Source organism: Babylonia areolata, chromosome 5, assembly GCF_041734735.1.
Source record: "Babylonia areolata isolate BAREFJ2019XMU chromosome 5, ASM4173473v1, whole genome shotgun sequence".
Classification (NCBI taxonomy): Eukaryota; Metazoa; Mollusca; class Gastropoda; order Neogastropoda; family Buccinidae; genus Babylonia; species Babylonia areolata.
Genome location: NC_134880.1, coordinates 51306785 through 51328943, shown reverse-complemented (window position 1 = coordinate 51328943; position 22159 = coordinate 51306785). Strand labels below are relative to the sequence as shown.

Here is a 22159-nt window from a genome sequence, read left to right as displayed (position 1 = left end):
ATCATGCATACACATGTACCGTGGCTGCACACACACACACACACACACACACACACACAGAGTGACACACACACTCAAATAAATCAGTTTAAAACATCCTTTTTTTTTCTTGAGGTTGAGACTTCAGCTTGAAATTTGAAATTTGTACTTGTACTTTAAAAAAAATTATGGGATGTATGAAGGGGAAGCAGGATGCCATAATTTGCTGACCTGTTTTAAGGACATATTCGAATATAATTAATGTAATCTGTTCTATCACCTTTTAACATGATCGACAAATATGTTTGTGTTGACACTCACATCTACCCTCTTTACCCCTCAGCCCCCACCCTTCCAGCCCCCCTGCAAGCATCACTCTGACTCTGTCAAAACAACAAAACAAGAACAGCAACAACAAAACACACCCTGTGAATCAAAAGAATTTTACTTAAAACAAGGAAAGGCAGGGGAGCTAATTACTGTGCTTTTGTTTCCATTATGATTTACTTCCCTTGATTCAGTTTGTTTCCTTGTCAAGATTAGGTTGTTAATATATATTTTATTTTCGTACTCTTGTCAGTCTTGTGCCTTGTTTGATTTCAAAATCTTTACCATTCAAATTTACCACCATTATTTTGTTGTTAATTTGTTTCTAGTTTACTGTGAAAAATGTGTATAATTATTATAATGATTATTGATGATGAAATGAAGTGAATTGAATTGATATCTTCTGAAAAGGCTAAGTCTATTACACATTTATGGATGTATTTATGTCATGGCTATTATACTGTAATATATATATATATATACATATCCAAGCACTTCAGAAAGATAAACATGTACTATAATTGTGGAAAAAACCCCAGATGAATGTGGGAACACCCGTTAAAGATCCTGTAAACCATGTTAGCATTCGGTGGGTTATGAAAACAAAAACATACCTAGCATGCACACCCCCAAAAGTGGAGTATGGCTGCGTACATGGAGAGGTGAAAACTGTGTGGAGGTTGCGGCCACAAAAGCAGAAGAAGATTTAACATCTTCTCTTTTATGAAGTCCACCAAGTAATTTGCTTTAATTGTACGGTTTCTGCTTATTTCAGATATTCACCTTTGATTCCACCCTCTGTCTGCCCGTTCAGCTGTGAAAATTAATTGTATCATTCCCTCTACCGCTGGGGTTGTTGGGGGGACATGAGGAAGATGTCATAGCTCGCCACGCCGTTCTGTTGGCAGCTGTCCTGAGGAGATCTGGCATCGTCATTTTGGTCCATTCCTTGACGTTGTTGGACCAGCTCTTTCTCTGCCGCCCCCGTCTGCGCCCTCCCTCTACAGTCCCTTGCAGGATGGTTTTGGAGAGGGTGTTATTTCGTATGACGTGACCAAACCATGCCATCTTCCAGCAGTGGTTCTTGGGGCCCAACAAGGTTGCTGACGAGGTTCCGCACATAGTCATTGGTCTTGTGCTCCTTGTAGGAGATGTGTAGTAGTCTCCTCAAGCACTTGGTTTCAAATGCTTGGATTCTTCTTTCTGTTTCTGCCATCAGTGTCCATGTCTCACATCCATATAAGAGGATGGAGACCACCAGTGACTTGTAGAGCAGGAATTTTGTGTGGAATCTGATGTTGCTCTTCCATACCCTGTTCAGTCTGGCCATCGCTGCCGTTGCAGAATTAATCCTATTTCGGATTTCTGCTGTGCAGGTGCCGTCTTTGGACAGGGTTGTTCCCAGGTATTTGAAGCTGGTCACTTCTTCCAAGGGCTCACCATTCATGAAAATTAATACTTTTAAGAAAATGTCTACAACCACAATTATAGATGTATGACGGGACATTAAACAAAATTCCTCCTCCTTGTTTGTGTGTAGGCTGTGTGGCATTGTAACGGTGGTCAGTGTCATGGTGTTTTGTGCAGGGAGAGTTATCGTGAGGTGGGCCTGTACTGGGCTGGTTCCATCCTCAACAGTGTGCTGGTCCTGTTGCCTGGAGCAGTTCTGGGTCAGTTTGGGGCTGAATCACTGGTCCTGTTGCTTGTTGCTTGTCTTTTCTTCTTCTGTGTCTGTGTGTGTCTGTTTTTGTGTGCGTGTCTGTGTCTGTATCTGTTTGAATCACTGTTTTTGGGCTTGGGTTTTGTTTTTATTTAAGTATTGAAATGCATAGGGGTTCTTGTATTTAAAAAAAAAAAAAATATTCTTTATATTGTAGTTAGAATCTGCACGTCTAGAAATAAAAATGGTGATTTGATGCTCACAGCATGACAAAGCAGTTTTGAAAAAAAACAAAACTGATCAGATTACAGACAAGAAAGTAATTCATTTCATCTCATACATTCTTAGATCTTGGATGTGAAGCTGAGTGCATGACCCTAGCATTCAAACATCAACAGCCCAGCATTGGAAACGTCAGCATTAAGAAACAAAAACAGAAGAAGAAGAAAAAAAAAGCAAACATGTTACTGATTTTCTGTTAGGCAGTGTCAGAATTATTGAAATGATGCCTGTTTTCATGGCTTAAAGTTTCTCATGTTTCATAATCTGCTTATCTAAAATCATTAGCTGAAATCCTTCATGACTATCTCAATGTAAATGGTAGAATTTAGATCAGTATCTGTACCTTATTCAAGTGACTCCAAGAGACTTAAGACTGGTCTGTTGTCTATGCACAGATACAGAAATTCGCTGTTTGATACGTGCCAACATTAAAATGAAATATATTTAAGCTAAAGCTAAGCAAGTTATGAGTAACTTACGAATGCAGTTATTCATTGAAATTATATTGGTTAGAGAAAGTATGTACTCAAAGCCTTAGTTTATAAAATATAATTATATGGTGTAAAATGATTATATGCTGTAAGATGACTATTCTGTTCCTGTGCCACAGGCAATACGGCTGTGAAGTGGTCCTTCTACCTGAACATCCCCTATGTCGCCCTCCCACTGTATGCTGGTTTCAAGTTGATCAGGGAACGCCCTCTTCAAGCTCGCTCCTATCGCAGGGTACGTTTTGTGCATTTTTTGTGTGGAAGATAGATTTGAAATTGAATCAGTATTGCGGTTGTGTTTGATTCTGGTGCTGTGCTGATTTGTACTAAGCTTATATTTTTCTTTTATGTTGTGGTCATTTCTGTTACAAAAGTCTTGAGCTGTGTGGGGTTTCAATAGATGGTCTGTTTGTTTGCTTTCTTTTGTCTTCCTGTTTGTTAATTAACTTAGCTGAATTTTGCCTGGGTCCAGAACTCCAGTTCAGCTAAATGCCAGATCTGATGATGCCTTAATCAGTGAGTTAAAAAAAAAAGAAGTAAATCCAGTGCTACTAATGATATGATTAACAAAGATAATTTGGTTATGGAAGTATGAGCAGGCTGATCCTGCATTGTCCCTAAATTATTTTGTATTTGTATTTATAATTGTATTTCTCTTTTTTTGTCACAACAGATTTCTCTGTGTGAAATTCGGGCTGCTCTCCCCAGGGAGAGCGTGTTGCTACACTGAGAGTGCCACCCATTTTTTTGTATTTTTTCCTGCGTGCAGTTTTATTTGTTTTTCCTATAGAAGTGGATTTTTCTACAGAATTTTGCCAGGAGCAACCTTTTTGTTGCCGTGTTTATTTTTACATGCGCTAAGTGCATGCTGCACACGGGACCTTGGTTTATCGTCTCATCTGAATGACTAGCGTCCAGACCATCACTCAAGGTCTAGTGGAGGGGGAGAAAATATAGGCGGCTGAGCCATGATTCGAACCAGTGCACTCAGATTTTCTCGCTTCCTAGGCAGACACGTTACCTCCAAATTGTGTGGCAGGTCGTCCATGGAAAAAGCCCACTGTTTGAAATTCAGTGAACATGAGATTCACAGCCCAGAAACTGACATTTTTGTCTGGAGTCACTATTGTTGCAATGTTTGTAGTTAGTGTAAGTTTAAAAAATGTTTACTTTAATGTAGAAGTTGAAATGATTGCCAGTCCTTTAAATATGTCAGTGTGATTTCTTCTTCATGATTGTTGATTGTTTTCTGCTGGAGAGGAACAATTTACAAAGTTTATAATTGTGACATGTTTGTTGATAATAACATGTTGAAGAGGAACAGTTCACAAAGTCGATAGTTTTGACATGTTTGTCGATAACTACTTGTTGAAGATGAACAGTTTACAAAGCTTTCATAATTGTGTTGAAAAGGAACAATGTTCAAAGTTTATAGGTGCAATGTGTTTGTTGACAATCACCTGTTGAAGAAAAGCAGTTTGCAGGTTTATAATTGTGATGTGTTTGTTGATAATTGCATGCTGGAAAGGAACATTACATTACAAAGTTTGTAATTGTGACATGTTTGTTGATAGTACATGTTCAAGAGGAACAGTCTACAAAATTTATGATTGTGACATGTTTGTTGATAATTACGTGTTCAAAAGGAACAGATTACAATGTTTATAATTGTGACATGTTGATGATTACATGTTCAAGAGGAACAGTTTACAAAGTTTCTAACTGTGTTCTCATCCAGGTTCCTCCCATCACCCGTCGCCCAGTGGATTTCATGTTCTTCATCTTCTTCATCCTTGCCTTCAGTTTTGCAGTCTTCAGAGGCTTGGTATGTCTTTGAATATGTGTGTGTGTGTGTGTGTGTGTGTGTGTCTGTGTGTGTCCTGACTCCTAGAGTTTGGTTACCTTAAGATCCTAATGCCTCCTCTGTGTGTGTATGTATGTGTGTGAATGTGTGTGTGTGTGTGTTTGCAGTTCAACTTGTGTGTTGAGAGGGGGCAAGGTACAGAAGGAGGAGAAAAGAGTGCCAGTTTGTATGTATGTGTGCATGCATGCGTGCGTGCGTGTGTTCAAGTATATGTGTATGTGTTTTTAAAAAATCATTACAAACTTTTAAGTGTAATACTGTTTTAGGTGTTACTCAGTTACTATTGCCTGTGTCTGTGTATAGGATGTTGTATTTATACCACATTCAGCTTGCTTTTTTTGCTTGTGAGTTACATTTATAATGTAAGGTACTTCACTACTTGTAAAGTTCTATGTATTACCTTTGCAGGCTATTCTGGGAGGGTCCATCCCATTGATGAAGACCTACGTGACCAAATACGAACCCTACCTGTCTGACCCAACCGCTTTCCCCAAAGTACAGGTAGGTGGATGATGAAATGGACACTTATATACCGCCTATCCTCAGTCAGAGACCTCGCTATAGTATGAATGCTTTACATACATAGTCATTTGCACAAGATGCTGCCAGCCTGGGTTGAGCCGACTGACAGCTGCCATTGGGCGCTCATCATTCGTTTCTTGGGTCATTCAATGAGGTTTCAGTCCCACATACATTCACACAGACTTGTAACAATTTTTACATGTATGACCGTTTTGTGTATTTACTCTGCCGTGTAGGCAGTTGTATTCTGTTTTGAGGGTTGTGCATGCTGGGTATGTTCTTGTTTCCATAACCCACCGAACGCTAGCATGGATTGCGGGATCTTTAATGTGCATATTTGATCTTCTGTGTGTATATACACATGATAGGTGTTCAGGTACAAACAGGTCTGCACATATATATATATTTTTTTTCTTTTTTTTTTTTTTTGCTGCCCCATCATCTGCACCGTTTCAGTGGCATTACTCCCACGCCGCTCATTTAGATTCCCCCATACACGGCCACACCCGGGTTCGTCCGTCGCAGTTCCAGCTTCGGCAGTCCACAGGGAACCATCGATGTTAGGTCGCCTGGAGGCCACACACCAGAGGAGACCCTGCACTGCTGCTGAGTCACTTCGGTGGTCTGCACATATATTAACCTAGGAGATTGGAAATATCTCCACCCTCAACCCACCACAAAGACAGGGATCAAACTCGAGAAACTCAGGTGAGAATCCAGATCCAACGCACTAACCATTGGATCGCCTCATCTGTCTGAAGTTCAGAGGAGTTCTTCTGCTGCATTCATGGGCTGCTCCCAGTTGAGGACTAAACACGCATTTATACACTTGCATGTATATGGATAATCATTTATATTAGAAGACGAGACGAAAAAATGCCTGTATAGCTGAACTGATGTGGAAGGGGTCCTATTTCAAATGGGAAAATGCAGACATGACTGTGTTCCTGGCATTGGTCTGCCTGTTTAGTGTGTACCATGTTCATTACCTGTTGAATGTGTACCTTTGTTGATTACCTGTTTAATGTATACCTGTGCTGACTTCCTGTTAAATGTGTACCTGTGTTATTTATAGTTTAATTACCTGTATAATGTGTAACCTGTGTTGATTTCCTGTTTAGTGTGTACCTGTGCTGATTAACTGATTACCTGTTTGATATATACCTGTGCTGATTACCTGTTTAATATATACCTATGCTGATTACAATATGTACCTGTACTGATTTCCTGTTAAATGTGTACCTGTGCTGATTGCCTGTTTGATGTATACCTGTCTTGATTACCTGTTTAACGCGTACCTGTGCCGATTGCAGGAATGGTTAATGCAGAAGTAAATGCATGTTTCAGGCCTTGGTGTACCTGTTCTACTTCTCCCTGTACTACCTGCGTGTCATGGACGGCCTGTTGAACCCTGGCCAGCTGTGGATGGCCGACTGGGCCATCATCCATGCTGGGGCATCCGCTCAGGTCAGTCTCCGGAAGGGGAACGGGTATTCTTCTTCTTCTTCTTCTTCTGCGTTCACTCGTATGCACACGAGTGGGCTTTTACGTGTATGACCGTTTTTACCCCGCCATGTAGGCAGCCATATTCCGTTTTCGGGGGTGTGCATGCTGGGTATGTTCTTGTTTCCATAACCCACGGAACGCTGACATGGATTACAGGATCTTTAACGTGCGTATTTGATCTTCTGCTTGCATATACACACGAAGGGGGTTCAGGCACTAGCAGGTCTGCACATATGTTGACCTGGGAGATCGTAAAAATCTCCACCCTTTACCCACCAGGCGCTGTCACCGTGATTCGAACCCGGGACCCTCAGATTGACAGTCCAACGATTTAACCACTCGGCTATTGCGCCCGTTGTAGTATGGTCACATGCTTTCCTGTCGTATCATTACCCAGACTCTCTGGACCTATCGATCACTAGACCAGGGCAGTCACTACTAACCTTGGTCTCGTGTGATGATGCTTAGCTGCTCATGTGCATGTTTACATTGAAACAGCATTGAGTGGACCAGTCAGCTAAATCGTTTGCCCGAACAAGAGAGAACGTGGCTGAATCAAGTTGTGTCTCAGTCAAACAGCGTCTGTACCTGGTAGATGAAGCTATGGAATGTTTGTATGCCTTGTAGAGAAAATGTATGCTTCAAAAGAGGGCGCTAGTCATGGGGGTAAAGGGGAGGTTACCTACTTCCGGGAGGTTATTGGCCGTAGCTACTTTCGTTTTCTCCGCATAGGCGGATAGTAGTTTGCACAGGACAGGAATGTCAGACCCCTGCCGGAGTCTGCACTAGTGGGTCACGGTAAGTATGTTACTTAAACGTTATTTTAGGAAGAAAATTTCCTTCTGCTGATGTCCAAGCGTTCCTACCAAATTCAGAATGTTCCTACCCAATTTACTGATTGTTCCTAAAAACACTTGACAGGGCTTGACATCTCTGATCACAACAGATTTCTCTGTGTTGCATCTTGTGTTGCACCAGGCTGATAGTTTAAATCAGTATAATTTCTTCAGTGAGCAGGTATCAAGGCTGATGGTTTAAATCAGTATAATTTCTTCAGTGAGCAGGTATCAAGGCTGATAGTTTAAATCAGTATAATTTCTTCAGTGAGCAGGTATCAAGGCTGATAGTTTAAATCAGTATAATTTCTTCAGTGAGCAGGTATCAAGGCTGATAGTTTAAATCAGTATAATTTCTTCAGTGAGCAGGTATCAAGGCTGATAGTTTAAATCAGTATAATTTCTTCAGTGAGCAGGTATCAAGGCTGATAGTTTAAATCAGTATAATTTCTTCAATGAGCAGGTATCAAGCTGATAGTTTAAATCAGTATAATTTCTTTAATGAGCAGGTATCAAGGCTGATAGTTTAAATCAGTATAATTTCTTTAATGAGCAGGTATCAAGGCTGATAGTTTAAATCAGTATAATTTCTTCAGTGAGCAGGTATCAAGGCTGATAGTTTAAATCAGTCTAATTTCTTTAATGAGCAGGTATCAAGGCTGGTAGTTTAAATCAGTATAATTTCTTTAATGAGCAGGTATCAAGGCTGGTAGTTTAAATCAGTATAATTTCTTCAATGAGCAGGTATCAAGGCTGATAGTTTAAATCAGTCTAATTTCTTTAATGAGCAGGTATCAAGGCTGATAGTTTAAATCAGTCTAATTTCTTTAATGAGCAGGTATCAAGGCTGATAGTTTAAATCAGTATAATTTCTTTATTGAGCAGGTATCAAGGCTGGTAGTTTAAATCAGTATAATTTCTTTAATGAGCAGGTATCAAGGCTGATAGTTTAAATCAGTATAATTTCTTCAATGAGCAGGTATCAAGGCTGATAGTTTAAATCAGTATAATTTCTTCAATGAGCAGGTATCATGAGTTTAATGCATGGTTCTGTAATTATTTACCTATTTGCCAGGTGGTTTTTTTTTTTTAGCATGATGCTGTTTTCACTTTGTGTCCTCTTCAGAGCTAAATTTGATAAAAATTCATTATCCATGCCATTATATCATGATAAATAACAGATCAGCTTTCAAAAAGAAGGTGCTGAAAAAAGACAACCAGAAAAACCAAGCCTTTAACTAGTTTAAGAAAACATGGATATGTTGGAAAACAACATTTTCTCGTATGTGCTTAGAGCTAATTGTGAAAAGATGAAAATGATTATCCCCTGTCATAGTACTGTTGCCATTGTTATGTTTTTGTTCAGCTTGGCCTGTTTTACCTTCTTGACGGTTTAGTTCAGCCTTTGTCTTGTTCATATGTGTGGTGGACATGACTGTGGGCTTGGAGACTGCTGTGTTAGTGACAAGCCTTTCAGTGCACACATAATTTCCTGTTTGATGAATAAAGATGTATGTAGAGTAGATAGAATGCGGTGCAGTACAGTGTTGTTGTGTTGTGTTGTGTTGCGTTACATTGTAGTGTATTCTTTTGTATTCTGTTATACTGTATTCTGTTATATTGTATTGTGTCAGTTGACAGTACCAGTTTTCATACATGATGGAGGGATTAATAGAGATGTGTTGTATTGTACTGCATATTATAGTATGATATTGTATTGCATTGCATTGTATTGTATTGTATCATATGGTACTGTGTCTGTCAACAGTCCCAGTTTTCATACATGATGGAGGGATTAATAGAGATGTGTTGTATTGTATATGACAATATTGCGTTGCATTGTATTGCATTGGATTGTATTTGTATCGTATTGTATCGTATCATACGATATTGTGCCTGTGGACAGTCCCAGTTCTCCTACATGACGTCGGCCATCCACCCTCGCACTGGGGCCCAGTACCAGGCTCCCCGGGCGGGCTTGGCGGGCGGGGTGTTCTGGGGCTTCAACCTGGCCCTGCTGGTGGTGCCGCACTTCTTTGCCTGGCGCTGCTGGAAAGACCCCGACAACTGCGGCCGCACCTACACCACCGACATGGCCCGCCCCCTCAGTCAGCCCCCGTCCCGCCACTCCTACCGCTCGGCCAGAAAGGCGGAGTGAGTGAGAGAGAAAGAGAGAGGGGGAGGTGTTGTCGGGTGGGAGAGTGAAGGAGGGGGTGCGGAAATGGCCCGCCCCTTTATTCTTGTCACTCCTACCGCTCGGCCAAAAAGGTGGAGAGAGAGAGAGAGAGGGTGGGAGAGAGAGTGAAGGAGGGTGTGTGTGTGTGTGCGGGAATCTGTTTCCCTGCCCTGATGAATTTTTTGTCTTGCCTCTTTTTGTTGTTGTTGTTTTATTGTGTGTGTGTGTTTTTTTTGTAGTGTAGTTGATAAACATCATGAACAAAAAAGCTTAGATTTTTTTTTTAATTTTGGGGGGTGGAGGTGTGTTAAACAAGTTATTTAACTATATCTTGGATGGAAGTTAAATAAAGCTGAAAATGATCATGAACAAAAAAGACTTTTTGAGGGGTTGGGGGGGAGGGGTGTGTGTGTGTGTGTGTGGGGGGGGGGGGGTTGTGGGGTTAACCAGGCTATTTAACTTTACCTTGGATGAAGTCAAATGAAGCAATCATGAACAAAATAGTCTTAGACTGTTTTTTTTTTTTTTTTCTTGGCTAACAGGTTATTTAACTGGGCTTTGAGTGGAACACATTTTTGGTTCTCCTATTGTTAGTTATTTTACAATTTCAAAACATGTCTCTCCATGCAGCACAGTGTCTGAGAAGGATGTGAGTTAGCTGTGGTACGAAGAGTCATCCAATCTAGTTTATATCTAGCAGGCAGCAGTTGTATGAAATTGTCATTGGATTAATTTCATATGTTGTGTTTCATAGGCTGCATTCATTACAATTGTTCATTGCATTAACAGTGACATGTTTGTAAAACTGAAAGATTACAGAGTTTGGAAACAGAAAAGTTTTAGGATTAATTTTTGGTCATTTGGAGATGTTGTCATTTCAAGTGTGCTTCCCAGCTGTGCTGTTGCTGTATTTATACTCGCTTTTTCCCTGCTTTTTGATTTCTTCGAGTACCCCTGTGGGGTTGGTTTCTTGAATAAACCTGATGTCCTGATGTAATTTTTTTCATTGTCATTGTTGCTAACCAATTTCTTTATGAAGCACTGATATTCATATTCTGGTCAGCAGTCGCTGAAAACGTAGATTGAGATTTGACATGATTTTGTCAAGGTTAAGATCCTTTGTTGACTGCGTATTTCAGCATGACATGACTCTACACGATGTCAATAGCCAGCAAGGACTGATAGTTAAGAGATGAATATGTGTTTGAACTGGAATCATACATGACATCATTACAGAGTAAAAAGACTGCACTGCGATAAGATCTCACCAGTGAATTAGCATACATGCACACAGAAACTGCTGGCTATCATGGAAAGACAGAACTTTGGTTTTGTTCAAATACAGGGACAGTACCATCTTTGATGAGGAAGTTCAGCTATGGTCATCAATCTTCGTCTGAACAAAAATTGATCATCTGTCAGGCAGTGTCATACTTGGTGTTCTCATTTGTCATTCAGAATCTTTTGAGCAGTATAAAACCTGTTGAGGCTTTGAATGTCACTTTATTATTTGTAACTTGTGTAAACATGAGAATTATATGACCAAACAGGCAATAAGTAGCTTTTAGGACAGTTCATAATCAGGCTTTATGAAGCATAGTAACCTTTTTTACAGACATGATTTCAGTCTGGTGTAAATATTTGTTTGTATTTTGTGTCGGAGCTGGCTCATAGTTTAGAGACGCCTAGTTGCTTGTATGTGTTGTGCTTTTTTGGATTTATTCACATTGTTGTGGCTTTTGCTGATTGGAAAGTTCTCTTGTGATGTCAGTTGATTTGGGTGGTTCTGGTTTGGGGGCAGTAGTTCTCTGTGCCTTTGTTGCTCTGTTAGGATGATATTGAGATTAAACCGCACATGTAAAAGACATGTTTTTGTACAAACATAATTATGTATTTATTTATTTTATTTTTTACTAATACAAGGAGGATACTCAAACTAACATCAACAAAACATTGAAATGTCTACCTAAGAATTCTTTATAATAACTTGAAATGACATTAACAAAACAGATGTTGAAAAATAAATTATTCTATGTGCCTTGAAACTGAGGTGTAGAACTAAGATTTTCTGTATGATTTTGTAACTGGTGTTACTCAACGCAACATTGACAAAAGAGATATGTAAAACAATAGATTGTGTGTGCTTTTAACTTACTTTCTACCCATCATGACCTCTGGCATGTAGGGCAGCAATGATTAATCGCCTGTTGCGGCTTTGCAATTGAGCTTTAATTTCTTCTTCTTCATCTTCTTTGTTCATGGGCTGCAACTCCCATGTTCACTCGTATGTACATGAGTGGGCTTTTACGTGTATGACTGTTTTTACCCTGCCATGTAGGCAGGGATACTCGGTTTTTGGGGATGTGCATGCTGGGTATGTTCTTGTTTCCATAACCCACCGAACGTTGACATGGATTACGGGGTCTTTAATGTGCATATTTGATCTTATTCCTGGGTATACACATGAAGGCGGTTCAGGCACAAGCAGGTCTGCACATATATCGACCTGGGAGATCGGAAAAATCTCCACCCTTTACCCACCAGGCACTGTTACCGAGATTCGAACCCAGGACCCTCAGATTGAAAGTCCAACGCTTTAACCACTCGGCTGTTGGCGCCCATCTAGCTTTAATTTGCTTTGGGGTCAGTAACTTTAACATCTTTTATTGCAAGACGTCACACTTCACCAGTGCCATACATTGCTGGCTGTTAGTGACATGCACTCAGAAGAAAGATCTCAATTTTATTACGATATTATGAGTTTTCACTTTGAATTTGCTGAAATTTTCCATGTGCATAAATCAGTTACAAGTAGCAGTTCTAGTGGTGACAGTTATGGGAATTAATTGCAAACAAGATCAAATTATATGTGGTTCATCTTCTGTGGAAGAGGTGCATTGTGGGTTTTTTTTGTTTTGTTTTTTTAAACCCTGCTGATGAAAAATACAAGTCCTGACAAATCGCCATAAATACAACAGCTACCTGCTCTGCTGTTTTATTTTATATATTGGTGAGAAATAAAACAACTTCTTAAGAAATCATTTTCCGATTCACTTAGTTGTCAACTTAATTGTGGTATTCATTTTTATTATTATAACAGAAATTTTAGATTTATATTGCAGATCATCTGATACCAGTCAAATGTACAACATTGACAACTTTCTTTCTTTATGTTTGATGCAGATGAGTGATGGCTGCAGAAGACCGTTGTGATTAAATTTTATGAAAAAATATCTTTATATTTGATTCTGTTGTTAAGAACAGACTTTTTACTTTTATGATGTCTGCCACTATTTTACATCACTGTGAACAGTTTTGTGCTTTTTTCTACCTGGCCGTTCAGGTTTTTAGCGTTCTTCTTTACATTGTCCCGGTAGCTTAAATTACTACTTTATCGCAAGTGTTGTAGATTTTGCTGTGTGTGTATAATGTGTTCGTTGTTTGTTTTTTTGGTCTCTGTGCATATATACATTTAAATGGTACTTTTATTTACCCAGCCCTTTATGAGTGATCAGTCTTATTGTGACTAAAATTATTGGACTTCAGCTCTCACCATGGTTCCATCTGTTTTTGTTATTTGATCAGCAGTAGGTGCAGGCTGACCTGCCAACTGTTATGTTTTAAGTGTAGCATGCTCCACTTTGCTACAGAATGCTACACTTTTATGGCCACAACAAAAAATCTTATTTTGGAGTTGTAAAAAACAAGCATTGTTTTTTTGTTGTTGTTATTGTTGATAAATTAATCAATAATAGTACGTGAACAAACTAAATTTGCACAAATGGGGAAGGAGGAGGTACTTTAGCCAACAAGAATTTTTGTTCTGTGGCTCATGTTCAGGCCTGAGCCAGCTGGACCTAGGTTTACTTTTTACAAAAAATACCAGTGTAGTCCACCTTCATCCAAAAGTTTAAATCATTTTTGTGCATGGTGTATCAGCTTGACTTCAAAGTGTCACAGAACACAGTGAATGATGTTTTATGACATGCTAAAACCTCCAGTCAGGTTAAATGGGAAAAGCGGCAATATCATTGATTTATTCACTCTCAAATAATGCCACTGGGACTACAATTAAGTTTTGGAACTGCTGGAACTGTCAGAAACTGGTTAGAAGAGCTCAAATGATGAAATGCTACTTCAGAATCTTGTCAGGGGTTGGCAGGTTTGTGCAGTTCATCAGTCTCAACCGTTTCTTTTTGATTTTTTTTTTTAAACCCTGTAGGGAATACAGCCTAGGAGCCCTGCTTACATGTATTATTACTCAGCAGGAGAAATTGTTGATGGTTTGAAAGAAACATTGCCACTGGATTATGAACATGGTATGACGGTCCATTTTTATCTTTCATCAAGGGTGGAAATTGTTACTGTGGTATGACTATTTGATCTTGATGTTTTGATCAGGAATTACTTTTATGCACATAGCTGCCTACTACTTAATTCCTGATTTTATGTGGAATTTGCACATAGCTGCCTACTACTTAATTCCTGATTTTATGTGGAATTTTGTGGATCATCTTCTCATTTGTTCAGTCATCTGTTTTTTGCATACCTTTGTTGCTGTTTTTGTTTGTTTGTTTACAGACCTGTATTGCTGAATTGTTTTTTGTTTTGTTTTCAACAGTGACTCCATACTGCTTAGTGATTTTGTTACATGTCAGTGACTTGTAACGCTTGTAGTTTCCACTTTATGATAAAGAATTACATTAGTGTATTTGCTGCTGAGAAATTTTTTTATTTCTTTTTCTTGTCTTGCAATCCGTTTTTTATGGTATATTGTTGTACTTGTAGTCTTGTAACCTGTTTATATTCACTTTAGTCATACTATAGACACTGATATTGATACTAACAGTATTTTAGCCTTTTGTTTTCACCTGTCCTTGCGAGAAAAAGATGAGATGGGAGATGGAAAAACAATCACAATCAGCAGGATATTGCTTTCTGAATTAAACTTTTAAAAAAGACATATAGAAAAAAAAGAAACAGACGTGTCCACAAAATATTCAAACAAATGAATATAATAACAGAGGTGAGAGAATTTTGTGACAAAACTGATTATTAAACATGTCTTATTGAAGGGAATTAGTCACTCTTTCAGATGAGATACATTGAAACTGGTATGAATAAATACAGAAACAAAGTACGGGAAAAATTCTGCATCAGAAATTCAGGATTTCATCAGAAGGAAGAAAGAGAGGAAAATTCCACTCTGTTTAACAAACAAAAGTTTTTTTGCTGTGTGGTCTGTGACATCCCCCTCCCCCCTCACCTTTTTATTTCATTCCCTTCCCACCCTCTGCTGTGTGTGAATGCCCATATGCGATTAACAGACCTGTCTGCACAAGGCGCTAAGCTCTGCCCCTTTGCCTGGCAAATTAAAAGAAAATAATGTGTGGATTCAGATGATAGTGGTGTTGGTTACACACTTTTATCTCTACATTTTGTTGTCTCCCAGCCTGGTTTTTTGGTGCTGGAATTGGAAAGAAAACACCACCTTCATTTCATTCAGTATAACGCTGGTCAGACTCGCTCTGACCATAACGATGACGTTGGTTGCCAGGTGATTTTTCCGCCATGTGCAAGTCTTGTGTACTGCCATCTCAGCCAGGCAAGAAAGCTTGCTAGGTCTTGCTAAACAAAGCCGGCAATACCTGTGCAATTGGCTGTTTATATGATGGGCGCAATAGCCGAGTGGTTAAAGCGTTGGACTGTCAATCTGAGGGTCCCGGGTTCGAATCACGGTGACGGCGTCTGGTGGGTAAAGGGTGGAGATTTTTACGATCTCCCAGGTCAACATATGTGCAGACCTGCTAGTGCCTGAACCCCCTTCGTGTGTATATGCAAGCAGAAGATCAAATACGCACGTTAAAGATCCTGTAATCCAGGTCAGCGTTTGGTGGGTTATGGAAACGAGAACATACCCAGCATGCACACCCCTGAAAACAGAGTATGGCTGCCTACATGGCGGGGTAAAAACAGTCATACACGTAAAAGCCCACTCGTGTGCATACGAGTCTTCTTCTTCTTCTTCTGCGTTCGTGGGCTTCAACTCCCACGTTCACTCGTATATACGCGAGTGGGCTTTTTACGTGTATGACCGTTTTTACCCCGCCATGTAGGCAGCCATACTCCGCTTTCGGGGGTGTGCATGCTGGGTATGTTCTTGTTTCCATAACCCACCGAACGCTGACATGGATTACAGGATCTTTAATGTGCGTATTTGATCTTATGCTTGCGTATACACACGAAGGGGGTTCAGGCACTAGCAGGTCGGCACATATGTTGACCTGGGAGATCGTAAAAATCTCCACCCTTTACCCACCAGGCGCCGTCACCGTGATTCGAACCCGGGACCCTTAGATCGAAAGTCCAACGCTTTAACCATTCGGCTATGGCGCCCGTCATGTGCATACGAGTGAACGCAGAAGAAGAAGTAGAGGTTATTTATACTGCGGCCCTTGATTGGCAGAACAGCGGTTAAGGATGACAGCAGGAATTGCAAGTTCTGTGTCAGGTCTTTCAGGAACCAGCAAGGAGTTGTGAATGAAAAACTGTGAGCACTCTTGCCCCCTCACAACTGTGCATCACTGGTAGACACACACTGTTGAAAAGGGGGAGCCATTTCAGGGAAGCATGGGCATGTTACTTTACATCATCTTTTGGTTTGTTTTGTACTTTCCCTTTCTCATGCATGCTTTTTGCTCTGGTTGTTCAACCGCCCTGTTTTGTGTGAAGGTTTACATGAAGATAAAAGCCTTTTTTGTGTCTGTGGGGGAAAAAAAGTTCAATTGGATGGATGTTTCTTTATGAGAGACGAGAGAAAAAGTGAAGGTTGATGGGTGGGGATGCTTGCTGTTCATCACATGAAACTCTATTCACATTTTCTTCATGACAGTTTCCCCTGGACTCCCTTATCCCAAAATTCACCCTCTCCTCTATTAAAAAGAAACAAAAAGACAGCTGCACACACACACACACAAGAACAGGTTCATAAGTGAAGCTTGTTTATTATCACAATGTTTGATAGAGTACAAAATAATCTTGATGATTATTATTATTGTTATTAATTTTTTTTTTTGGGGGGGGGGGGGGGTACTGAAAAAACACACTTCACTCATAGGGATCTGCATATTGATATGGGCACTACTAACTGAAACAAGGACATAGGGATCTGCATATTGATATGGGCTCTACTAACTGAAACAAGGACAGGAAAAAAAAAAGCAAACCTCTTTCACAATATCTGATGAACATGAGAAAGCAACATGCTAAAGAAACTGTGTTATATCAACCCACCCTCCCAAACCTACGGGTCACATTGTATAAATATATATGCACAGAATTCCACCTTGGGGGCAGAGACTTCCACTGAGGGTCATGTCAACATGTTACACTTGGACGACATAAAATTGATGATTTGGTTCTCTGTTTTAATGTTGATGTTCACAGGTTTATCCACGGAATGACTGCAACAAAATGAGTAAAATTACCTCAGTTACACTGACTGAAGGTCAAGGTCATGTCAGTTCTGATTTCTGTGAATACCTTCTCCTCACAGAAGACTGCCACTCCCTTATTTCAAGAGGAGGGTGGTGGGGGTTTGGGGACAACCCACAAATGTCTTGAGTGATAATGGCTGAAAAATATTTTACAGTATCCCCCTCCACTGATTATCAGTTACAGTTACAGGATTTCTGAGAACCTGCATGGAAATTAAAATGGCTTCCCAAGCCTTGACAGACAGTTTGAATGCCACATAGATAGTGACGACTCCTATAAAAATCAATCTGTAGTTCTACAGAATGAAAAAAAAAAAAAAAAAAAAGAGAGAAAGAAAGAAAACAAGAAGAAAGAAAACCACAAAAAACGAACAAAAACACACAGACATAAAATAGAAATTAAAACAACAACACAAATATCACTTTACACCTATAACCTCGACCCCAACACTCACCACCATAAAAACAACAATAAAAGAAAAACAAAACAAAAACAACAACAATAAGACAAAATATCGCTTTTGACGCAACAGATGTACACACTTGTAAGTACTGGTAAAATACACGCCTGATGGAAGCCACAGCATCACAAACCACCAGAGGTTCAAGACGCGCTACAATACAAACCAATGAACATGATCATATTCCTTGTCCCCTCCACACACTAGTGTACCTCTGATATAAACTGATATTTCAAAAGGAGACATTTGGCATCACTGATAATCAGTATGGTACAAAGTGAACATAAATATCCTTGAAATCAGTTTCGCCCATTCATGAAATACACATTACGCAACAAAACGTTTGACAAAAGACCCACTGTTTTCTGATTCCAGAGACCATGTTTGTGAGAAGGAAATGTAGTTGTGATGTACCAATGCAACAAGAATATTCCACAAGTGGTTCAAAGTTATCAAGGACTTCTTGAGCCACAACATGCAAGAGCTCACTATGGATTCAAAGCATTCCAGTGCAGAGCATGACATGAACAAAACAAAAATTAATGCATCATCACAATATGAAATCATGATATGGAATCACAATATAGCATCACAGTAATGACATGAAGTGAAATAGTGAGAGCAGATGCTCTCAACTTGCCAAAAGGAGCTGTTGTGATAATCACTGTTTCTAAAATGTTGAACATTTTCCTTGTTCAATATTTGGCCATCTCCTTTCTTTCCATCAACTTCTATATTGTTCTGATTATTTATTTTTACTCAGTGGAATTGCTATTCAGCTTAACACCTTTCCACAAAATGTATTAGAAGACCAAGGTATTTTTTCATGGAACTGCTGAAGCATAAAGCCACACGAAATGTTTGTTTGAATTTCTTTTTTTTTCCCTCCCTGTCTGTGATTTGACGCTTGGTTTACCTCTTACATCAGCACTGTCACCCTTTACACACTTTGAGCTTGTCTTGATAGTAAGATACATGCAAACAACTATAAATAACCATGACCAACTCTTACCATGTGAACCAACAAGTAGACTATTGGTGACGTGCAGTTGAATATTACACTACCTGTCATTTTTCTTACCACTTTTCAAATTCATATTTTGTTGTTGATTTTTTTTTTTTTTTTTTAAGCCAAGCTCTGACATACTTATAGAATATGTTCATAAGGATGTAACAACATCCTTGACAAATTTCAAACAAATTACAGCACAAAATATACAAAAGTTGGGGACATGATTCGCACAAAATGTAAGACCTTTATTAATCATAGGATAGAAAAATAGTGGGTAACCAAATAATCCTCCATCAATCAAAAACCTTCACAGCTCTTGGGACATTCCTTTCACAATGTTCCTTCGTATGAAGGAATAATACCCAAAGTGTTTATCTGCTTCTAAATGCTGGATTGTATATATCCATTTGTGGAAACTGAAATAATGAAGGAATAATACCCAAAGTGTTTATCTGCTTCTAAATGTTGGATTGTATATATCCATTTGTGGAAACTGAAATATATCATTTTACATCAAGAAACTGATTTAAACACAGATTACAATAACCAAAACCAGATTATCAAATATAAATATCAGCACAACATCAAGAAAAGATGAACCATCATAACAATAAAAAAAAAAAAAGCATAATCCAATCTATGTATTGTGAACTTGAAAGAAATCCTGCTGTACATTTCGTTGATTCTTGTTTCGTTCGAGTGATTCACGAAGTGAGAAAACTGCTAGAGTAGTTAATCTCAGTTGCTCTTATTGTAGATGAAGAATCAAGTTACAAATGTGCGAAGTCTCAAAAGTCTAAAAACTGGAGTTTGGGGGCAGTTTTCTTTTAAGAGACTTATTCAGCCACATGACCCAGAGTGAAAAGCTCACCACTATGTATTTATTCTTTTGACAACAAGCACACAGGTACCCGTGTGTGGAAGACAAGCCTGGAGATTAAAATATGCATGAAATAAAATCATCAACAAGAATGAATTAAAGACTGAACCACAGAATTTATCACATACATTCTTAACATGAAACACAGTACAACTATAAAAGACCCAACACAATGTGGTCTGATCTTTGTTAATTTTGATTTCTGAATGTAATATTCATGCAGGTATAACAAATCATTATGAAGTCTTTGAATCTTTCTTGAAGGTTCAAAATCAACATTTTTCTTTGGTGTTGGGCTTCCTTGGATCCCAGCAAATGAGGCAGAGCATTTAACCTTGGAGCAGACAGGTTAAAACAAAAATCGGCAAAACTACTCTCAATCACAGAGATGTGTTTTCTTCAACACTGCTCATATATTCTTTTTTTTAAATTAAAAAAACACACACATGAAAACAGAATTCTGGTAATGATTTTATTTTCAGCCTACATTCTTCAGTAATGAATGTTAATCAACAATATATGCATCTGGCCACTGAAGGGAGAGTAGTCCTTTTCAAGCAGCATGGATGCAAAGGCCTCCTTTTAATTATCTGTTTGATTCCAGTAGTGGTTTTCACCTTGAGACCGTTGGGATGTACATACATGTAATCACATTTGTCAGTGACATTTTTTCTTTTTTATATTCATTTTAATTTGTTTTACATAGTGACATTTGCTTCGGGAAGCTAACAAACCACCGAAAGGCTTGAAAACGATGGCAAGATGATGCCAGCTCCTCATTGTACACTGCATTAAAGGCAGTAGACCTGTATCTAGAATGTGAAAGGTACAAATTTTAGCAGCAGCGTTCCAAAGATATGATGCCCACTTCTTCACAGACAGCACTATTTTACCGATACTGTAAACACAATTTCTGGAAGAACAGAATATCTATCACACCTTCTGAAGAAGTGGTAATCCATATGTACATCATTACAATTTTTCAAAGGAATGGTGTTCCACAAGTATCATTAAAACAACTTCTGAAGGGGCGGCATTCCACAGGTATCAAAATTGCATCTTAAAAGAATGGAATTCCATGGACATCAACATAAACTTCTGAAGGAATGGTGTTCGGCCAACATCATTAATTTTTGAAAGAGTAGAATTCCATTAAGATTAACATAACAACTTGTGATGGAATGGTATTCCACAAATACCAACATCACAAATAAATTCTGGAGAATGAGCACTCGACATGTCGGTATCAATATAGCAACTTAATTTCAAAGGAGTGGTACTGTTGTTGTTTTTTTTTTTATATATCCCTTTAAAAACATGAATATGTTAGCCATGACATGATGCTCCAAAATGATTTTCTGGTTATCTACACAAGCACACAAATGTACCAAACTCGAACAACTTAAAGTATCTTCAGTACCTTATAAAAGCAGTCAAAAGCAGAACAGAACCACACAGAGATGTCAGTATCAATATAGCGACTTAATTTCAAAGGAGTGGTACTGTTTTGTTGTTTTTAAAAAAAATTTTATATATATATCTTTCAAAACATGAATATGTTAGCCATAACAACATACCCCAAAATGAATTTTTGGTTATCTACACAAGCACACAAATGTACCAAACTCGAACAATTTAAAGTATCTTCAGTACCTAATAAAAGCAGTCAAAAGCAGAACAGAACCACACACACAAGCACAAGCACACGCACACACACACACACACACACAAACAGCTTTGGCAAATTGGGACAACAATGAAAACACTGTGCTGAAGCAACAAAGTACTTTGAACATGATTCTGACCCAACATTCCTGGAAAGTTTACTATTATTTACAGTTATCTTCAGTCCACAGATACCCTCCCCTCTTCGGTCATTGAAGGTTCTGGAACAGATATTCGAAATAGATGTAACAAGGCCTGAAATCAGAAGAAAAAAAAAAGAAGAGATTACCTATTACCAGATTCTTCCAAACCTGTGAAAGGAAATAAATCTGCCAGCAGAGACCTGTTATCTCTGAGGCACCCCCACACCAACCCTCCCCCACCCAAAAAACAACATCAAACAAAAGTTTTCAGAAATGTGAACATCTGCAAAATATGTACAGTGTCCATACCAGACTGACTGTGATGGTCCTGCCTCCAGTCAACATAAATGTGTAGTTCAGAGAGAGAGAGAGAGAGAGAGAGAGAGAGAGAAGAGAAAGGTGAACACAAGGAAGCAATGGGTTACTTCCCTTCACACCCTGGGGTAAGATGCCGGTGCAATAATGTTGTAGAGAAGTCAGGTATGAACACAGAGAAGCAGGTTCCATCATTAGTACTGCCCTTGGCCGGGCATCTCATGAAAACTTCAAAAAAGAGGATGACCAAGAAAAACATGGATTTCATACAAAGGAGGCAAAGACAGAAGATAAACAATCCAACAACAACAATACTGACAACATCAATGAATGCATCTAATAATAATTACAACAATAAACTCATCTATATTCTGCTGAATCATATGCAGAGCCAAATCAAAGCACTTTCACAACAGTCAAGCATATCTCTGATTCAGAAAGATTTTAAAAAAAAAAAAAAAAAGGAAAGAAAAGAAGTGGAACTTAAAAAAAACAACAACAAAAAACCACACCCATGCCAAAGACAGATGGGTACGGAGGCTGT

The 22159-nt window shown here is 38.9% G+C and overlaps 1 protein-coding gene across 1 annotated transcript in view; it reads left to right on the top strand.

Annotated features, from left to right (window-relative positions):
• The window catches only part of LOC143282145 (transmembrane 6 superfamily member 1-like), a 13610-nt gene extending 3567 nt beyond the window's left edge, over window positions 1-10043 (top strand). The window contains exons 3-8 of the mRNA XM_076587686.1: window positions 1894-1976; window positions 2859-2974; window positions 4478-4564; window positions 5012-5104; window positions 6473-6592; window positions 9374-10043. Coding sequence (XP_076443801.1) covers window positions 1894-1976; window positions 2859-2974; window positions 4478-4564; window positions 5012-5104; window positions 6473-6592; window positions 9374-9625 — 751 coding nt within the window. The 3' untranslated portion in view covers window positions 9626-10043. The remainder of the gene's footprint in view (window positions 1-1893; window positions 1977-2858; window positions 2975-4477; window positions 4565-5011; window positions 5105-6472; window positions 6593-9373) is intronic.
• The last annotated feature ends 12116 nt before the right edge of the window (window positions 10044-22159 follow it).